Genomic DNA, 18395 nt, shown 5'->3' with positions numbered 1-18395 from the left:
ACAAAGCCAGAACAGTGAACAAAATAATGGTAACATTAGATTTTAACCCATGGAATAAAATGAGTATCTATAGGGCCCATACTAATATATATAAATGAGAGAAGGGATAGTTCTTCCTTTAACTGAATTTGAATTAATAAGTATAGAAAGAAAGAAACAGGTAATTACCTTTAGGCAAACACCACAGAGACCCACAGATGGATGCTAACTATGGTCAGTGGGCATAAATTTGTGAGAACCAGAATTCCCATCCTTCCAAAGTATTTCCCCCAAGATACTTACTAAAGGGAAAGATAGTAACTTTATAGTATAGAAACCTGGCAGACTAAACCAAGCAATGAAGATAACTATCACCAGTAATAAGACATATCAGCATCTTGAACTCCTTGATATGATACACTGAGGACAACACACTGTTTGTGTTATTCTGGCCAAAAATGCATAACCTCACATGAATTATGAGAAAACATTAGACAAATCCAAGTTGAGGGATATTAGACAAAATAACTGATCAGTACTCTTGAAAAATATCAAGGCTAAGAAAGACAAAACTATGTGATCGTTAAGGACTAAGGAGACTAAGGAGCAATAACTAAATGCAATATGGGAAGTTAGAATCATAGAGTGGAAACTAGAACATTGTGCAAAACTGGTCAGATTCAAACTAGGTTTACAATTGGGTTAATGATACTGTATTAATATTAGTTTCCTGCTCTTGATAGTTGTATTATGATTCTGTAAGATGTTAACATTAGAAGCAGGGTGAAGGAAATAAGGAAACTCTGTATTATTGTTGCAACTTTTCTCTAAATCTAAAATTAGTTTAAAATAAACAGTTTAAAAAGAAATAGCCACTTGAGCACTTGAGATTATGTATTCATCATCTGTAAGCAATGTGAGGATGGGGACCATGTCTGTATTATTCACCAGAAACCCCAGAAACCCACTAAAAGAAGCAAAAAAAAAAAGCAGCTATTGAATAAAGAAAGAAAATATCTATTCATTTCTCAGACTCCCAGCCCAGCAATCATATTATCCTAGAATAGCACATTCAGGAGTTTAATGTCACAAATTTCCAAACTCTTTAGACCATGGTTTCCATGGCCTTAAGAACACATGATAAAGAACAGCACACCTTAAGTACCTCAGCACCTTGACCCAGTCAGTGATAAGCAGTGGTATTTCCTGACATGCTCTGGTCTGGGAGTCAGGAAGCTTAGATTTTAGGCCGAGTTGTGTTACTTCCTGGCTGTGTGGTTAGCTTGGCGTAAGAGACCCCTCTCTGAATCTCAGTTTCCTTTATCCTATGAGGTTTGGGGCTAGATTAGGGGTCAGCAAGCTAACTAGCCTACCGTTTTTGTACAGCCTAGGAGCAAAGAATGGTTTTGACTTTTTAAGATTTTATTTATTTATTTGAGAAAGAGAGAGACACAGAGCACAAGCCAGGAGGAGAGGGAGAAGCAGGCTCCCCGCTGAGCAGGGAGCCTGATTCGGGGCTGATCCCAGGCGGCTGGGATCATGACCTGAGCCGAAGGCAGAAGCGTAACCAAGTGAGTCACCCATGCACCCCAGTTTTAACATTTTTAAATGGATGAAAAAATTCATGACACATGAAAATTATATAAAAATTACATAAGATTCAAATTTCAGTGTCCATAAATAAAATTTTATTGGAACACTGCCACTCGCTTACCTATTGTCTCTGCCTGTATCCAATGTATAATGCCAGAACTGAGTAGACAGAGTAGGCCCCCTAAGCCTAAAATACTATTAAAAATATGCAATTATATTCACAACATACTATGATATAATTATATTAATATTATAAGTATTATTACACTTACAACATAAGTTTGCCGACCTCTAAAGGAGACCACTCAAAGGATATTTTAGTTCTAACCACAGTTATGAATCTCATAGAAGGAACTGTAGCTGCATGAAACCCTAAGTCCCACAGTTATGAACCACAGGCCCATAGTAACCCAGGCCCCAAAGAGTTCCGTGGCTCCAAAATCACTTGTGCAGACACCTGAGCGTCAGTAGGCTCTACCTAACTGGGGTCCTCCTCCACCTCCTGGGAAGCAGTGCACTCAAGATTTTCAGTCTATGGGTGCCTGGCTGCCTCAGTCGGTAGAGCATGCAACGCTTCATCTCTGGGTTATAAGTTCAAGCCACACATTGGGTGTACAGACTACTTAAGAATAAAATCTTTAAAAAAAAAAATTTTTTTTCAGTCTAGACTTGGGCTGACACAGTTAGTTGGCTGACTCTGGACAAGACCCTTCACCTCATCTGGGCCTCCGTTTCCACCCGTATAAATGGCGCTATTAACAGCACTCACCTAGCAGGGCTGCTGGGAAGGTGAACTAAAAGGACGTAAGTGAAGTAGAGGGTTAGCACCGGGCTCAACACCGGCAGACGCACAATCAATGGTGGCTCCCGCTGCTGTCACCGAGAACCACTCCCGAGGCTGGAGCCCGTCCTAGGCACCCTAGGGTGACGGCAAGAGCCATGAAGAGGCCCGCGAGGAAGTCAAGAGCCCCGGCCTCGCCGCTCCTGCCCTCCAGCCTCGGTTTCCCCGAATGTGGCACTCAGGCTACCGGAGGCGCCCCCCTCCCCCGCGTCCGCACCGGCCTTGGCCCCGCGCCCACCGCCCCTCAAGCCCGCGCCCCGGCTCCCTTCCTTGGTTCAGCAGAGCCGCGCCCCCACCCGGGGGATGCCCCCAAACCAGCCACCCGGGAACTCACCAGGCGTCTCCACGGCAACGGCCGGCCTGCCCCGACCCCCGCGCCGGCCGGCTGCGCGCCTGACAATAAGGCGCGCTCCCATTGGTTTCGGTACCGGCTCCGCTAGCCAATCAGCGAGGGCGCACGCGCCGCTCGCCCACGGAGCGAGCTCTCTGGGACACCGGGGGCTGCGTGAAGCCAGCCGCGCGAGTGTAAACGGTTCCGGTCCCTGCATTTGGGCACTCGAACTATTGTGGGCTCGGAGCGCCGGCTTGAGGTTCCGACCTCTGTTCCCCACCAGTTGTAATATTTGGGAAACGCCGAATTTGGTGCCTGGCCCCGAGCAGTCGCTAAATGATGGGCGGTGTTACTATTTGATACAACTTGGGACAGGTGCTCTGAAGGCAATGGAAACTTGAGGAACACTTAGGGGGAACCAGGGTAGAAGGAGCGTTCTCCTTTATATACCCTGTGCCTCACCTCTTTCTGAAGAGGATTTGAAGCCCAAAAGGCACAGATACAATGAACTATTGAAAGAAAGATAAAACAAAAACAAAAATCACAAAAATTCAAGATCGGGTAAATGAACGGGCTGAGGAGGGAGTGACAGAATTCCAAACCTGAAAAGAGGAGTCAGCATTTATAGTTTTCCGGAAACGGCCTCGGGTTGAGAGGTTAAACCCTTGGGAGCTAAGCCTTTTAGGGAAAGGTTTCACAAGTGGTGGTTGAAATTCATAGTTGCTTGAGTCCAGCAAAAATGATTTAAATAAGGGGCGCCTGGGTGGCTCAGTTGGTTAAGCAACTGCCTTCGGCTCAGGTCATGATCCTGGAGTCCCGGGATCGAGTCCCGCATCGGGCTCCCTGCTTGGCAGGGAGTCTGCTTCTCCCTCTGACCCTCCCCCTTCTCATGCTCTCTCTATCTCATTCTCTCTCAAATGAATAAATGAAATCTTTAAAAAAAAAAAAAAAAACTTTAAAAAAAATGATTTAAATAGGAATGAATATTATGGCTTTCTCTTTGACCGTACATAAAGACGATAAAATCATGGTGAAGAACTCATAGCTTCAGTTCAGAACAATAAAGCTTTAGTGATACACAGGAGTTGCAAAAGTAATGGAGTCGTGGGACGCCTGGGTGGCTCAGTCGGTTAAGTGTGTGCCTTCCGCTCAGGTCATGATCCCAGAGTCCTGCTCAGTGAGGACCCTGCTTCTCCCTCTGCCTGCTGCTCCCCCTGCTTGTGCCCTCTCTCAATCCACCCCCCTTAATCTTAAAAAAAAAAAAAATGGGAAGGGTAGTCCACGCAGCAGGGAGCTGTGTGGCAAGCTTTTGGAGGTGAGAAACAGGGCAGGCCATGCAGGATCCTCAGGCAGCATAGTAATACCAGGGCGCAAAGCTCAGGGCCACAGTGGGGATAATGTGGAGGGGGAGGGGACAGTCGCCCACAGCAACCAGATGACATCACTCTCACTACAGTTGGGCTAAGACACTTAAGGTGGACCAGATAGGAGGCTGCTGCTTTATGTCCCGTCTAGGAACATAACCTGAACCCCTCCTTGGGCACTTCAACCATTCATTCAGATTCAACCCATGAACATTCCCTGAGCCCCTCTGGGAAGCAGGACACCCATGTTGGCAGAAGGAATGAGCGCAGGAACATTTGGGATGGAGCCAAAGGAAGGAACTCCAAGCTCTAGGTTTTAATGAGAGTCCACAGTAGTGGTCAGGTACACACACCACAAGCACAAGAACACGCCACTGGAAACTAACTTTACCATGTTGACAGCACAGGCTAAAAATCTCAATTTGGTATTTCACAGGTGTACTAAGACAAGAAAGATGGACTTTCAACTCTAGAGGTAAATACAGTGCTCACCACCGTGTCTAAGGGTCATGGTATGTAAACTCTGCATCAAGCAACTGGAAGGAAACTGAAAAGGACACCCTTTAGGCTCCCCCACCCTGCCCATATATCCCTGAAATGTGAAAGCATGGTATAGTATTTAGATGGCAATTGTATTCATTCCTTTTCTAGTGGCAGACATTGCATTTCCAGGTTTGCTATTCCAGGACATGGCTTTTACAAGGTGCACAGCTACAGAGGATTCTCAGCAAGACTCATGGGAGATGGAGTTTGGGAATGCCCAGGAAAGGTCCCTTCTGAAGCCCAGCTGTTCTGCTCCCCTGCTGGGCACAGCATTCTATGGGCAGCAGGTTGCATGGGCCAGCTCAAGCTGAGGACAGGAACATCTATCTGGTCAGCAAAATCTGGAGGAACACCCAGCCTGGACCAGCTGCCAGCCCTATCAGCCAGCACACCGGCATGGAGAGCAGGACCTCCAGGCTGCACCTTCCACCCTTGGATTTGAGCAGCCTATCTACAATACATGAGACAGTGGCCCGGAAGACAGGAAACATCCCACCTCTCAGGTTCCCTAAAGTTCCCACCTCATAAACCAACCCTGCTGCCCAGGGTGACCCAGAATGCCAGGGAGGGGTAAAGGGAGATAAAGAAATCATGTTTGAAAGACAGAGGTCTCGGGGTGGGGTGGAAAAAAGAAGAAAGACGAAGTCTCTTCATTTATTTGACATGAGGATGGGGAAGATGATGACTGTGAGGTCATAGGCACATCTGCATGAAGGAGTGCCAGAAGCTGGTATCCACCAGGCCCTTACTCTGCCAGGAGGCCTCTCTGGAAGGGGCAGACAGCTGACAGATGCATGCCCTGATGCCCTCTGTGCCAATCATAGGAAAGTCATGACTGTCCCTTTCTTGCCAATCTGCCAGGGCTCCAGGGGGGAAAAGCGGATAATCATCCTTCAAGAGAAAAAAAGAAAAAAAAAAAAAATGTTATCAGCTCCTTGGCTAATGCCTTATATTCCAATGCCTAGCTGGGCACTCCTACCATGGGCTCCCAGACCAGCCTGCCTTAACCTAGCAGGCATTTTATAAGCCTGCCCCAACCCATTAAAGATCTCCCACTGTGGGCCAGTCAGGGGCAGGATGGTGGTTGCCCCAGACAACACAGCAGCCTCTATGGTCACTGTATGCGCTGTCTATGGACTCAGAGGGGCAGCCCTCCTGCTTCCAAAATGCAGGCTCCCCGGGGGCATGTGCAGTGCCCCAGCCACCTTTGTTTTCTCAAAGCCTAGCTCAAAACCAGGCACAAGGTGAGCCCCCCTCCCCCCCCACTGATGTCTATGGAATGAACAAACATGCCCCTTTCACAGAAGTGATGGGAAGTTCCTGGTGAAGAGCAAGATACTTGGGGTAACCTGAAGGGTAGTAGGGGAAGGGTTGGTGTGACAGGTTTAGTTTTCCCATCTGTAAACCTCACAGGGATGGCATGTCTGCACAAGGTGGTGTGAACAGAGGGACAGAGCTTGCATGGATCAAATGGGATGATGCACATAAGGTATCTAGAGATAACGTGGCACACGGTAAGCATTCACATGTTACGTGTTGTTCTTACAATTATTATCTCACCCCAACTTGAGGACCAGGTCTGAGCACTCCCAGGAATAACCATTCCTCACCAGTCTTCCTGGGCCAACAAAGGATCCATTCTAGAAGGTTCTTTCAAGCTTCTCATGCTCTTAGTTCCTCATAGGCATGGGCTTGGCTCAGGAATATTTTTCACCCAGAAAAAAACTAACTCTGACACCGAATCCCAGGTTGGGGGGCTGTTCAGGCTTCTTGGGTGATCATTTAAAACATTCCCCTCTGTTCACAGAAGAGAAGCCTACAAACCAGAGATGGTTCATTTCCAGGTTTGTCAGGCATCCCCCAGCTGTGAGGGACCCAGAACTCAGGTCTCCAGACATCCAAGCCAATGTTCTTTCCACTACTTCCTGAGCCTCCTAGGAGGCTGGGAGCCACCTGGGACCTAGTTGGCTACAGGCCCAAAGGTCACACAGCCTCAGGACATACCCAGAATTCCTCCCAACCAGCCTGGAGAAGTTCTCCTAGAAAATTATTCTTGATTTTCTAAGATGTGGAGAAGACTAAAGGCGGATGATAAATGGTCATAGCTTTGTCAGGTTAATAACGTTCTACCCTACCCAGTGCCAAGGCAGATACAGTGCATGGCCATCCCACAGGACTCCAGCAATTCCCCCAGGGAGCGGTGAAAGTAGAGCCTTCCCACAGCACAGATGTTAACAGGTTTGCAAGGCCACGCCTTCCCCAGGTGTCAAAAGGACCGTAGCAGAGTCAGGAATTCATTCAATTCCGCTACCATTCTGAGGGTGGACCCACCATCCGAGGGCCCAGGGCACTAGGCCCATCTGAGCAGGGCGAGGAATGCATTTTTCTCCCAACCTTAGAAGGAGCTCTGGTATGGGATCACTGCCCCCATCCTCTCCCTGCCCCCACGCACCGATCCTGGCCCAGGTTCAGCTCTTTGGTGAGGAACTCGAAGAATCGGGCGCTGTGGCCACGGTTGTCCTCGGCTGTGCCTACCACACCGATGGAGGAGATGAGGAGTTGCGCGCAGGGCTCCGTGGAGCCGTTCACCGCCATGGCCAGACCTGGTCGCACCGTTACGTTCACGCGCTGCGGGGAACACGAAAGTTTCACCTGAAACCGGTGCAGGCCGAGTTCGCGCTGAGGACCCGGGAGGACGAGAGCCGACAAGCGCCGGCCCCTGGGGTCAGGGCTAGAGGCTCGGGGCGGGGTCCTTGACGGTCACGTCGGTGTCAGGGCCAGGGAAGGCAGCACGGAGCAGACATGAGGGGTGGGGAGAGCGGGAGGCCAGGGCCTGGCGGGCGGGGACCCCTGCGACGAAGAGCCCGGGTCGCGGTGGGGAAGCCGGGGCGCGGACAGAGCCCGACCCCCGGCCCACCAGCCTCCTCCCGCCGGGTGCTCCCCGGCCCACGCTCACGTCCTCAGGTTTGCTCAGGATGGCTGCAGTGGCCGCGCAGAGCCGCTTCTCCAGTCCTGCGGGCACACGGCCGGCGGGCAAGTTCGTGTCCAGCTCGACGAACGGCATGTTTGGCCGGAAGGAACAGGTGGGCCACAGCAGCAGAAAAAGAACGCACCAAGTCCGGGGCGCTGTTCCCAAGGGTAGCAGACTAGGCAGCAGGGGCCGGGCGCCACGGAAACCAGGCTCCTTATTGGCTGGGCAGGCAGCAGCGCCCCCGGATTGGCTGCATAGTCTACACCACCCCTCCTCTGCTGGCGCTGACTTCCGGAAGTGCTAAGGCCGGACCGGGAGAGGGGGAAGAGTGAGGTGTCTGACGCCGTCCCAAGCCGACTGGCTGAGCCACGGCCCGGTCCACAGTGTCCCGGCCTCTACCGGCTCCCGACACACTGGCCGGGGGTTTTCTGGCTCCCTGGGCTGCTGGGTGGTGCAGTCCTCTGCTTCCTAGCCCATATTTAGATTGTTAACCCCGAAAATAAAATAGCCAGTTATTTTACCAGTAAAAATGGGTTTCTTCGAGGATGGCAGAGAATTGCAATTTGGGACACGCAGCCGAAGACAAAACCACAGCCAAGTCCAACCAACAAAGAAGAGAAGCGTTTTTTAACAGAGGAAAGGGAGGAGTTGGGACTGTTAGAAACACAAAGTCCGCGGGAATAAGCTGAAAGAGTGTGGTCGCGTTTCAGTGGCTGAGTTGTGACAGTGTCGCACTGGATGGACGGGGCAGGGGGGGTGGGGGTATCTTTCTTTCCTCTGCTGGTAGTAATGTAGTCTTCTTTCCCTTGGGGATGCAAGGTAGGGTTCTTCCTGTTGAGGTTGCAAAGAGCTGCAAGGAGTAGTAGGTGTGAGAGCTCCCCCTTCTGGCCTCCCGACTTTATTGTAAATGAGGTTTTCTTTATGCCGTTTCATAAAATGGGGCTTTGAACACACCCAAAACATACACACCTGTAGGGGCCTTTACCGGGCTCCATCCTAATTCTTTTTTTTTTTTTTTTTTTTTACTGTGTTGCTACCATTTCCAAATAAGGCGACTTCACGTTATATGTAGGAATCTACACTTCTCTTGACCAGGAGCCAGGTGACACTTGCGAGTTCAGGTGGGGCTGGACAGAGACCCTCTGGCTCACTACATCCCTACCTGGCCCTGACAGACATCTGCCTTTGTGGCCTCTTGCACCTGTGGTAACCTTGTCTCATAGTGAAGTACTGTCCATCAAGGGATGAAAGCCAGGTCCTAGTCAAATTACCAGCCATGTTTACAGTACCCTATATTTTTATGGTCAAAACAAAATGTGTCACTTAAAACATGGAAATCTGGGGGTGGATGGGTGGCTCAGTCAGTTAAGTATCTGCCTTTGGCTCAGGTCATGATCCCAGGGTCCTGGGATCTAGCCTGGTATCAGGCTTCCTTAGGGAGTCTGCTTCTCCCTCTGCCTCTGCCCCTCCCCCCACCCCCCCACCCGCTTGTGTGAGCTCTCTCTCTCTCTCAGGAATAAATATTTTTTAAAAACATGGAAATCCTGTTGATATGGCTAAACATGGCACTCTCATCAGTGTTGCAAACTTGTTTGACTTGTAAATGAAAATGCAATTGAAATTTTGTGGGTGTATATGAATAATTTCAATTACACTTCTAAAATTCTATATGAGTGTGCACACTAGAGGAGCCTTGGGGCGCCTGGCTGGCTCAGCCGGGTGAGCATGTGACTCTTGATCTCAGGGTTGCAGGTTCAAGCCCCATGTAGAGATTACTTAAAAATAAAATCTTAAAAAAAAAAAAAAGGAGTCTCCATGAGAAGGCAGGCAGTTTATTGGATAACTAAGATATCAGAGGGTCTAGGACACAAGACACGTAGATTCTAACAGTCTTGAGGAGAAAGGACGGGGACAGGTGGCAAGTCTGGGACCCAGGGTGGGGCACAGATAAGACAGTGGCCGGGTTCTGAGTAGGCTTGGGAGAGCAAGGCCTCTCAGTTGATGGGGTTTTGGAATGTAGGTGAGGCTCAGTGGGGTGGTGTCGGGAGCGACAACTAAGAAAGAATTCTTGAGACGTCTTTGGTGCAAAATGGTGGTTTATCAAAGCACGGGGACAGGCCCCGTGGGCAGAAAGAGCTGCAACTCCGGGGTTGTTAGGGGTGGCTGATTATATACCATGGGGTTGGGGGAGGTAAGGAAAAAGGTTTCAAGAGAACTTTCATATGCTAAGGAGGACCTACAAGATAGGGAAGCCTTGCCATTGTCAAGTTAAGGTTGTTTTTCCCCTCTAGCAAGGCATTAACATTAAGATAGTTGGGAACTTTCTGGAGGAACATTACATTCTGCCCACTTCAAGTATCTGTCCATGGGCTGCAGGTTATAAGGACATTTAATTGTATTTGCATTCCCTTCTGGAAGCTATTGCTAAGGCTTTTGTAGGTAAACTGAGGGAGACTCAGGTCTTGCAGGATTGGGGTCTCTAGTTAACTATTTGTTTTTCCTTTTGGGCATCCAGGAGTGCCTGAGGAATGTCACATATATCCCATGGGGGGGCAGGGTACGGGGTGTCAGCTTCTGCTTTGTCCTCAGCTTGCCTTCTGTTCCCTCAGCAGCACCCAGAGTGCCAGGAACTAACCTGGGACTTCCCTCCCTGCAAGGAGCTTCATAAACCAGCCCTGCACCCAACCCACCTGTGGGAGACAGCATCACCCCAGAGGGAGGACAGTGACCTAAGAGCACAAGGCCATGCCTGATTCAGACATCTCTTCACCAGCGTGAACCCCATCTATGACATGTGCTCAGTCGAGGGGTTGCTGAACCAGCTTTGTTCCAGGGTTGAGGGGAGGGAAGCACTGGGGCTAAGGAGCCTGGGGGTGGAGGGGTGTCATCTGACTTGGTCTGGAGCTGGGGAAGTCAGGGAAGCCTCCCTGGAGAAGTGAAAGGTGACAAATGCCTAAAGACCAGAAGGGGCACCGGGCAAAGGTGAAGACAGACCCTATTAGCCATGAAAACAGCCTGAGCCAAGGCCAGGAGGTGGAGGTGGGAGCTGGGAGAAGGGGTCTAAAAATGATGGGCTACTGTGTGCAACCAGAAGGGGGTGCCCTGGAGGGGTGGGCAAGGCCTTGAATGCAAAGTTCAGTGATTCATACTTTAGCCCCAGAGCAGTTCAGCACCATAGAAAGTTTCAAACACAGGAGAGACAGGGTCAAATATGTGTTTACTAAGCTCTTTCCAGGGGTGACACGAAGTCAGAGTGGAAGGGGTGGGAGTGGAGTGTGGAGACAGACAGAAGAAGGAACGAAGACCTGATGCTTGGAGGGAACCAGGACCCAGAGCCTGGAGAGTATGTCTTGCTCACAGCCTAGGAGGGACAACTCCACCTCTTCATTCTGACAACAGAGTCTCCATCATCTCTGCAAGCCTGGCCTTCCACTCACTGCAATAAACCCTGAACAGAGGGCTTCAGTTTCTCCTTTATGGCCGGGTCAGCTGGAGGCAAGTCCTTGACCTTCATGACAGCTGCATGTGCCTCCTGAAAGAGATCCTTCCCCACCTCGGCCTCCACACGTTGGCGCCATGCAGCCAGCTTGGGTCGGCTTTTGAAGACTTGGCAGCCAGCACTGACAGGCTATGGGGACAGGAAGCCAAGTGGAGGGGGTAGGCATGGTCAAGCACAAGCCAGGATGACCTAGTTGAGTAATTCCCCAGGGTGGATTTTCCCTCCTTGGCCACAACATGTAATAGGCTGGATGTTCTCTGGGAGACACTGGAAGCTTCTCAGTATTGCTGCAGGATAGGGTCTGAAGCCCCATTTTACAGATGAGAACACTGAGGCTCAGAGAGGGGAGTGACTTGCCCAGGGTCCCACAACCAGGAAGGGCAACATTGGCTCCCTCCCAGGACACCCCACTGCCCAGTGGACCACCCCATGGCACTCACATGCATCAGCTCTGTGATGGCCATCAAGTCAGCCACTGAGATGTGAGGTCCAGCAACGAAGTCCTGGTCCTTTAGGAACTTGTCCTCAAGCAGCTGCAGGCACCTGTCCAGCTCAGCCAGGGTAGATGCCAATGTCTCAGGGGGCACCTGTTCACCCAGGAACACTGGGAACATCATCTGCTGGATGGGCAGGCAGAGAGAGGGCTTAGGGTCTGCTCAAAGCCTAGCCTAGTTCCTGCTCTCATCCAATCTACCACCAGGCCTTCAAATTTCTCCTCACTCCGACCCACTCCTTCCACCCACGGCCACCACCAGCCCAGGCGTCATCTTCTACTCCAACATGGACAGCCTCCACTCTCCCTAGGGCCTCATGCAAGGCAGCCAGTGGGGGGAACTTCTGGAATCCCAGTCTGCCCATAACACCCCCTGCATAAAGCCTTCCATGGCTCTCCACTACCCTCACCATGAAGGCCTCAACACAAGGCCCCTCCTCAGTGCAGCAGTCACCCTCTCCCCATTCCCCACCTCCTTCTCCACCCCAGGCTTCTCAAATGGGATGATGCATGTGAATCCCTCTGGGATCTGGTTAAAGTGCACATTCCTAATCTGAATGCCTGGGTGGTGCCTGAGACTCTGCATTTCTTTTTTTTTTTTTTTAAAGATTTTATTTATTTGAGAGAGAGAGACACAGCGAGAGAGGGAACACAAGCAGGGGGAGTGGGAGAGGGAGTAGCAGGCTTCCCGCGGAGCAGGGAGCCCGATGCGGGGCTCGATCCCAGGACCCTGGGATCATGACCTGAGCCGAAGGCAGACGCTTCACGACTGAGCCACTCAGGTGCCCCAAGACTCTGCATTTCTAAGTTCCCAGGTGGTCTGATGCTCCTGGTCCCTGGACCACAATTTGAGTACCTAAGGTCTATACTCACTCTGTTTGACTTCTCTCCATTCTGCCTTCAAACCCACCAGGCTCCTGCTTCTACCAGCTCTTCGGGGTTCCTCTTCTAGCCCCGAGAGGCTCGAGGAAGACACTTCTAAGGTTATAGAAACCTGCACTTTGCCCAAGGGCCCTTCAGAACGGTGGTACTCTACCTGCAGCAGAGTATGAGCATACCCTTCTCATGCTCCCTCCCATGAACAGGGCACCCACTGTGTGCCAGGCCCTTTGTAAGTACCCTACAAATAACAATTCAGAGCACACATCTCAAAAACATCCGTACATTTGATGGGTAAAAATGGTATGTGTGTGCTGTTTTAGTGTGCATTTACTTGATTCTTACTTAGGTTAAATGTATTTTCATCCACTTAATGACCATTTCTCTCTGTTCTTCAAGTAAATCTCCGCTGGTTTCCTGTGCCCATTTTTTCTCCTGTGCCTTTGTTTGAGGGCTTTCTGAGAGCATCTTAAATACTAAGAATGTTACTTCTTTCAGGGGCAGCTGGATGGCTCAGTTAAGCATCCAACTCTTGATTTGGGCTCAGGTCATGATCTCAGCATGGTGAGATGGAGCCCAGTCGGTCAGTCTCCACGCTCAGTAGGGAGTCTACATGAGATTCTCTCCCACTGCCCCTCCCTGCACCCAGTTCATGGGTGGGTGCGTGTGCATGCTCATGTGTGCTCTCTCTCTCTGTCTCTCAAATAAATGAATCTTTAAAAAAAAGTGTTATTCTTTTTTTAAAAAAAGATTTTATTTATTTATTTGAGAGAGAGAGAGCACAGAGGGATGGGAAGAGGAAGAAGCAGACTCCCCGCTAAGTAGAGAGCCCAGTGCAGGGCTCGATCCCAGGACCCTGAGATCATGACCTGAGCCAAAGGCAGATGCTTAACTGACTGAGCCACCCAGGCACCCCTTTCTTTTTTTTTAAAGATTTTATTTATTTATTTTAGAGAGAGCAAAAGCAGAGGGAGGAGAAGAGGGAGAGGGAGAAGCAGACTCCATGCTCAGTGTAAAGCCTGACCCAGGGCTTGATCCCAAGACCCTGAGATCAAGACCTAAGCTGAAATCAAGAGTCTGATGCTTAACTGACTGAGCCACCCAGGCACGCAAAATTTACTTCTAACAAATCTTTGCCGGTTTTTTGCTTGTTTTAAGTTTAATCCTTTCCTCCTTACACAAAATGTCATTGTTATGCATAAAATCTATTAGGCTTTTCTTTAAGTCTTTCAGTGTTTTTAGGCTTAGAAATCCTTGAACACCCAGAAATCAGACCAACTTTATTGAAATGACGCCTCATTTCTTCCTAGTTTAAGATTTTTCTGATTCCCAGCAGCTCAGGAATCAGGGCACATTGGGGGAAATCACTCCCTGGCTCTGCCCTGGCTTCCCCTCTGGGAAACAAGTTGGCTGGACTAGAGTCTCTGGCATTCTACAATTTGGTGTTCTAAGGCCTCAGGTCTGAGCGGAATTTTTTTTTTTCAAGATTTTATTTATTTATTTGAGAGAGAGAAAGTGAGCGAGAGAGTGAGACAGCATAAGCAGGGGGAGTGGCAGGCAGAGGCAGAGGCAGAAGCAGATTCCCCGCAGAGCAGGGAGCCCAACATGGGGCTCGATCCCAGGACTCCGGGATCAGGACCTGAGCCGAAGGCAGATAGCTTAACAGGCTGAGCCACCCAGGCGCCTGAACAGAATTTTTTAAACAGGAAGCACTGTCGCTTGAGCATCCTCGAAGGGTCTCCGTCCTGCCATAGCTCACCTTCTGCCACATGGCTCGAGTGCAGCTACTCCGCAGGGCTGTGTGCTGCCAGGCTAGGTACTCGTCCACACGGGCACGGGCCTGCAGGTCCTGGGGGTACCAGTGGTCGGGGACCTCATATTTGCGACTCAGATACAACAGGATGGCCACACTGGGGGACACGGAGGGGGTGAGGAACATGTACTAGTCACTTTCCAGCCACTCCACAGGGGCTAGGCCCCAGGTGGAGGCTGGCCCCCACTGCTCACATTTCCCCAACTCCTATGGGTGGAGCATTACACTATCTCTGCACCAGGATGCAGAGTAGGAATGTGAGGCTCAGAGAGGTTAGGTGACTGCCTAGGGTCACACAGCTCTACGTTGGGTCATCCTATCATCTGAACTAAGGGCACCAAGTGAAAAACAAAATGTCTTGGGATTTCAGAAGGAGGGTGATGGGGTACTCAGAGAAAGCTTCCAGGAGGAAGGGGGGCCCAACATGGTTCCTGAAAGACAACAGCAACTCAGATAGCACTCCCCACCATATACCATGCATGGTCACGACAGGAGCAAGGAGAGCTGTCCCCTCACTCCCTGGGGCTGGGACAAAGCCTCCCAGGTGAATGGGTCACTGCTCCCCACCCTGTCCCACTCTCCTCTCTACCTGCCCAAAGCCTCCAGCCTCCTCCCCCAGGAAGCCCTCTTTGACCTCCTCCCTTCCCCTCTCCCTCTACCATGTCTGGCCTGTGCATCATGTCTGGCCAGAGCACCATGCCTCCATGGATGTTGGACTGTCCAACGACCAGAGGTTCTGAAGCCAAGTGGAACGTGAATCTGGCTCTACCACAGAGGTACTATGTGGCCTCAGTAAAGGATATCACTATTCAGTCACCAACCTGGAGGCTGGCCTGGGTTCTCATCTCTCCCACCTACCGCCATCTCTTCAGCACACTCTTGGGCTTGACCTTCAAGGGCAGTCAGAACTGACCACTACATCCCCCTGTACCACCACCTTGGTCTGGGATCCCAGCACCTCTCTCCTGGATAAGCGTAGTACCTTCTCACCCCAGCCAGAGGGATCCTTTAAAACCTAAGTTGGATCTCAGCTCTCCTCTGCTTAAACTCCTGCAATGGCCCCATCTTGCCTACAGTAAAAGCCAAAGTCTTCCTGGCCCCACATGCTCCCCTCCGACCTCATGCCCTGCTTACTGCCCCTCCCTCACCCCAGCCACGCCGGATGTCTTGCCTCTTCAACCTGTCCCCCAAGCATTGTCCCCCTTCATAGCCTTTGGCTTTGTTGTTCCCTCCAGCCAGAACACTCTTCCCAAATACCTTGCTCCTCTGTTCCTGTAGGTCTCTGCACAGATGCCTCCTCCTCAAGGGGCCCTTCACTCAACATCTTACTCAAAATTGCACACCCCCCCACTCTTAGCCTATTTTCTCCATGGGTTACACCTAACAGAGATTAGCAGTCCCCCCTTCTAGAATATAAGCTCCAGGAGGCCAAGGGCTTAGAATTGTTCACTGCTTTGGCGCCACAGCCTAGATGGTTCTTGGCCCTGGTGGGTGCTCAGCAAATAGCCACTGAAGCTCTCTGGGTGCTCTCTTGACTCCCAGGGCAATAGTACTTGCCCCCAAGATTTGTAGAAGTGGTAGGGTACAGCTACTCCTCAAAATTTAGCTCACGTTCCATCTGGGGGCTGGGTTGGCAGAGAGGAGGCCTGGACACAGGCTGGGCCCTGTGACCTTGGGCAAGCCCCTCCTCTCTGGGCTTCAGTTTCCTCCTTTATACAATGGGCCAGAGGGGCGAGAGGGGCTGGAGGGGGGGATGCCATGACTTCAATAGCTCCTCCCAGCCCCAGGCTCCTCTGCCTGCTGGGGCTGCCACAGGTGCTCAGGGCACACAAGCCGTGATCCAAGCCATCAACAGTAGATACACAGATGGCTGACTGGTCTCACAAGGCCTGGGTAGCAGCCTGGGGACCTGATACCTCTCGGCCAAAGTGAAGTCCCCGTCCTTCAAGGCTGGCACCTTCTTCAGGGGATTCACCTGGGCAAAAGCATCGCTGTGGTGCTGGCCTGTGGGAGAGAGCAGTGAGGCCGGTGAGGAGAACTCTGAGCCCCTCTGAGGCCTCTCCCCCACCGCCACCCCAACGTCCAGGCCCCAACTTTCTGAGGCCCCTATCCAGGTGGGCAACAGGAAAGAGACCACTCTCCTGGCCACCAGATCACAGACCCTGACACCACTAGAGGCCCACCCTTCCTGCGTCCACCCCGCTGGGAGCGCGGGCCAAGCAGCATCTCAGCTTGGCCATGAAGGGAGGGTGAGTCCCTGCAGCTGCAAGTCACCCCCACCCCCAGCCCCAGCCAATTCATCCATATGTCAGACACTCCAGTCTCCTCCCTGGGCTCTAGGCTTGCCCCTGCAATCCATCTTCCTACGCCAGCTGGGTGCCCTGCCCACACCACACCTGCCCGCGGCCCCCAGTCCAGCCTCATTCTCTCCAGGACCTCCTGCCCTCTTCAGTCACCCAGCCTCCAGCAGCTCAGCTCTTCTTTCTGTCCCGTGCCAAACTCTCAAAACTCCTTCCCCAATGGGGGTTCGCAGGTCTGTTCACTTCTGCATTCCTTGGGCTGGGCCAGTGCTGGAGGGTACAATTACTGTGTGCGGAGTCAGAGGGCCTCCGTGGAACCAGGCTCCAGCCTGGCCAGAGGCCCACCTATGGGCCTCTTTGCCCTTCTCCTGGGTGAAGAGAATCAGCCCTACCCATTCTCCCCCCAGAAAATGCCTCTGTGCCCAGCCCCCAACCCAAGAAGGGCTGGAAAGGTGGAGCAAGGTGGCAGCACAGTACTTGGTGGCCCAAGCTGGGGGCACCAAAGACAGAAGGTGGGCAGGCTCAGCCAAGAAGAGATCTCCCCCCTGGCCTGCCCAAGGGTAGGCCTGCTGTCCAACTGTCCTGCGGTCCAATTACAGCCCTGCCCCTGCACTGGATCCTGTAAATGTGGAGGGGAGGTAGGCAGGCCTAGGCAGAAGTAAAGAGGAGACCAGATTGAGGTGGAACCGCCTTCTGCAGGCAGCTGCAGACATTCAAGAGATGCAGGCTACTCCAATTCAGAAATGAGGAGGCAGTTTCATTGTATTCTCCAAGCCCGGGGGCGAGGGCGGGCGTGGGGGAGGTATTGGGGCACTCACTCCACTTCCCCACACCCCCCCTTCCCGCCCCGCACCCCACGCCCCCCACTGCTCCCTCTCTCGGCTCTGCTCCCTCTCAACCTGTATTTCTTTTTAAAGATTTTATTTATTTATTTGACAAAGAGAGACAGCGAGAGGGGGAACACAAGCAGGGGGAGTGGGAGAGGGAGAAGCAGGCTCCCCGCTGAGCAGGGAACCCGATGCGGGGCCCGATCCCAGGACCCCGGGTTCACGACCCGAGCCAAAGGCAGACGTTTAAGACTGAGCCTCCCAGGCGCCCCTCAACCTGTATTTTGAAAAACGTTTCGTATTCACTAGGCAAAGATCGGGGCTCTTGAAAGAGACACAACCGATAACCGATTACACAGTTTCCGTACTGGAGGGTGTGTCCTCCAGTCGGTCTGCCGCGCCAGCGGCGGGGGGCGGGGGATCCGTCAGCACACAGGCGCCCCCGACCGCAGGGCCTGCCTCCCTGCCAGGCCCACCTTTGAGCAGCTCCACCGGGCGCAGCTCGAAGGGGATGCCGTTCTTCTTGGCGAAGATGTAGACGGCGCGGCAGGGCTGGGACAGCAGGTCCAGGTAGAGCTCTAGGCCCATGGCGGGAGCAGCGGACCACCCCCGGGGTCGCGCCCAGGGTATAAGACCGGGAACAGAAACGGCCAGGCCACCGAGCCTAAATCGGAGCGCAATCCGGGGGAGAGGGATGGGGGTGGGGTGGGGGGGCGTCTGAGCCCCGCCACACCCTCCCCGCCCACTGGCTGGCTCTAGAGAACTTTGGGCCAATCAGCGGCGCCCCAGCTCTCCCTCCTTCCCTTCCCTGGAATCTGGGCTGCAGTTCTCTTGGTGGAGAGGACGCTGGGAGACTTGGCCTCTGACCTGAGATTTCGTTGCCAGGTCACACCCCTTTCCCGGACCTCAGTGTCTACCTTTGTCAAATGGTGCAATGGATGATGGTAATGGGAACGGGACGC

The 18395-nt window shown here is 52.0% G+C and overlaps 3 protein-coding genes across 6 annotated transcripts in view; all 3 read right to left on the bottom strand.

Moving 5' to 3' along the window:
- The window catches only part of CABIN1 (calcineurin binding protein 1), a 156333-nt gene extending 153513 nt beyond the window's left edge, over positions 1 to 2820 (bottom strand). The window contains exon 1 of the mRNA XM_081802514.1: positions 2748 to 2820. The gene's annotated coding sequence lies outside the window, so the exon portion shown is untranslated. The remainder of the gene's footprint in view (positions 1 to 2747) is intronic.
- A 2472-nt stretch (positions 2821 to 5292) lies between these two features.
- On the bottom strand, positions 5293 to 7810 carry DDT (D-dopachrome tautomerase). The gene is made up of 3 exons (XM_006746046.3): positions 7608 to 7810; positions 7104 to 7279; positions 5293 to 5542 (listed from the first exon to the last, which is right to left on the bottom strand). Exons 1-3 carry the CDS (start codon positions 7713 to 7715, stop codon positions 5470 to 5472), a joined length of 357 nt encoding a protein of 118 aa, XP_006746109.2. The 5' UTR covers positions 7716 to 7810; the 3' UTR covers positions 5293 to 5469.
- Positions 7811 to 10820: 3010 nt separating this feature from the next.
- Positions 10821 to 18151, bottom strand: LOC102740820 (glutathione S-transferase theta-3-like). 4 transcript variants are annotated; one of them, XM_031016728.2, is made up of 5 exons: positions 17910 to 18151; positions 16223 to 16310; positions 14253 to 14403; positions 11562 to 11741; positions 10821 to 11250 (listed from the first exon to the last, which is right to left on the bottom strand). In XM_031016728.2, the coding sequence occupies exons 1-5, from the start codon at positions 18019 to 18021 to the stop codon at positions 11056 to 11058; spliced, it is 726 nt and encodes a 241-aa protein (XP_030872588.1). In that variant the 5' UTR covers positions 18022 to 18151; the 3' UTR covers positions 10821 to 11055. The 4 variants fall into 4 exon arrangements, with proteins under 4 accessions (XP_030872588.1, XP_006746108.1, XP_081657846.1 ...); XM_006746045.3 differs by having other exon boundaries at positions 11562 to 11738; XM_081801720.1 differs by having other exon boundaries at positions 16282 to 16310.
- Between the last annotated feature and the right edge of the window lie 244 nt (positions 18152 to 18395).

Source organism: Leptonychotes weddellii, chromosome 13, assembly GCF_054177405.1.
Source record: "Leptonychotes weddellii isolate Sample4059 chromosome 13, ASM5417740v2, whole genome shotgun sequence".
Classification (NCBI taxonomy): Eukaryota; Metazoa; Chordata; class Mammalia; order Carnivora; family Phocidae; genus Leptonychotes; species Leptonychotes weddellii.
Note: the sequence above shows the minus strand (reverse complement) of the source record. Positions and strands in the feature narration are given on the sequence as shown.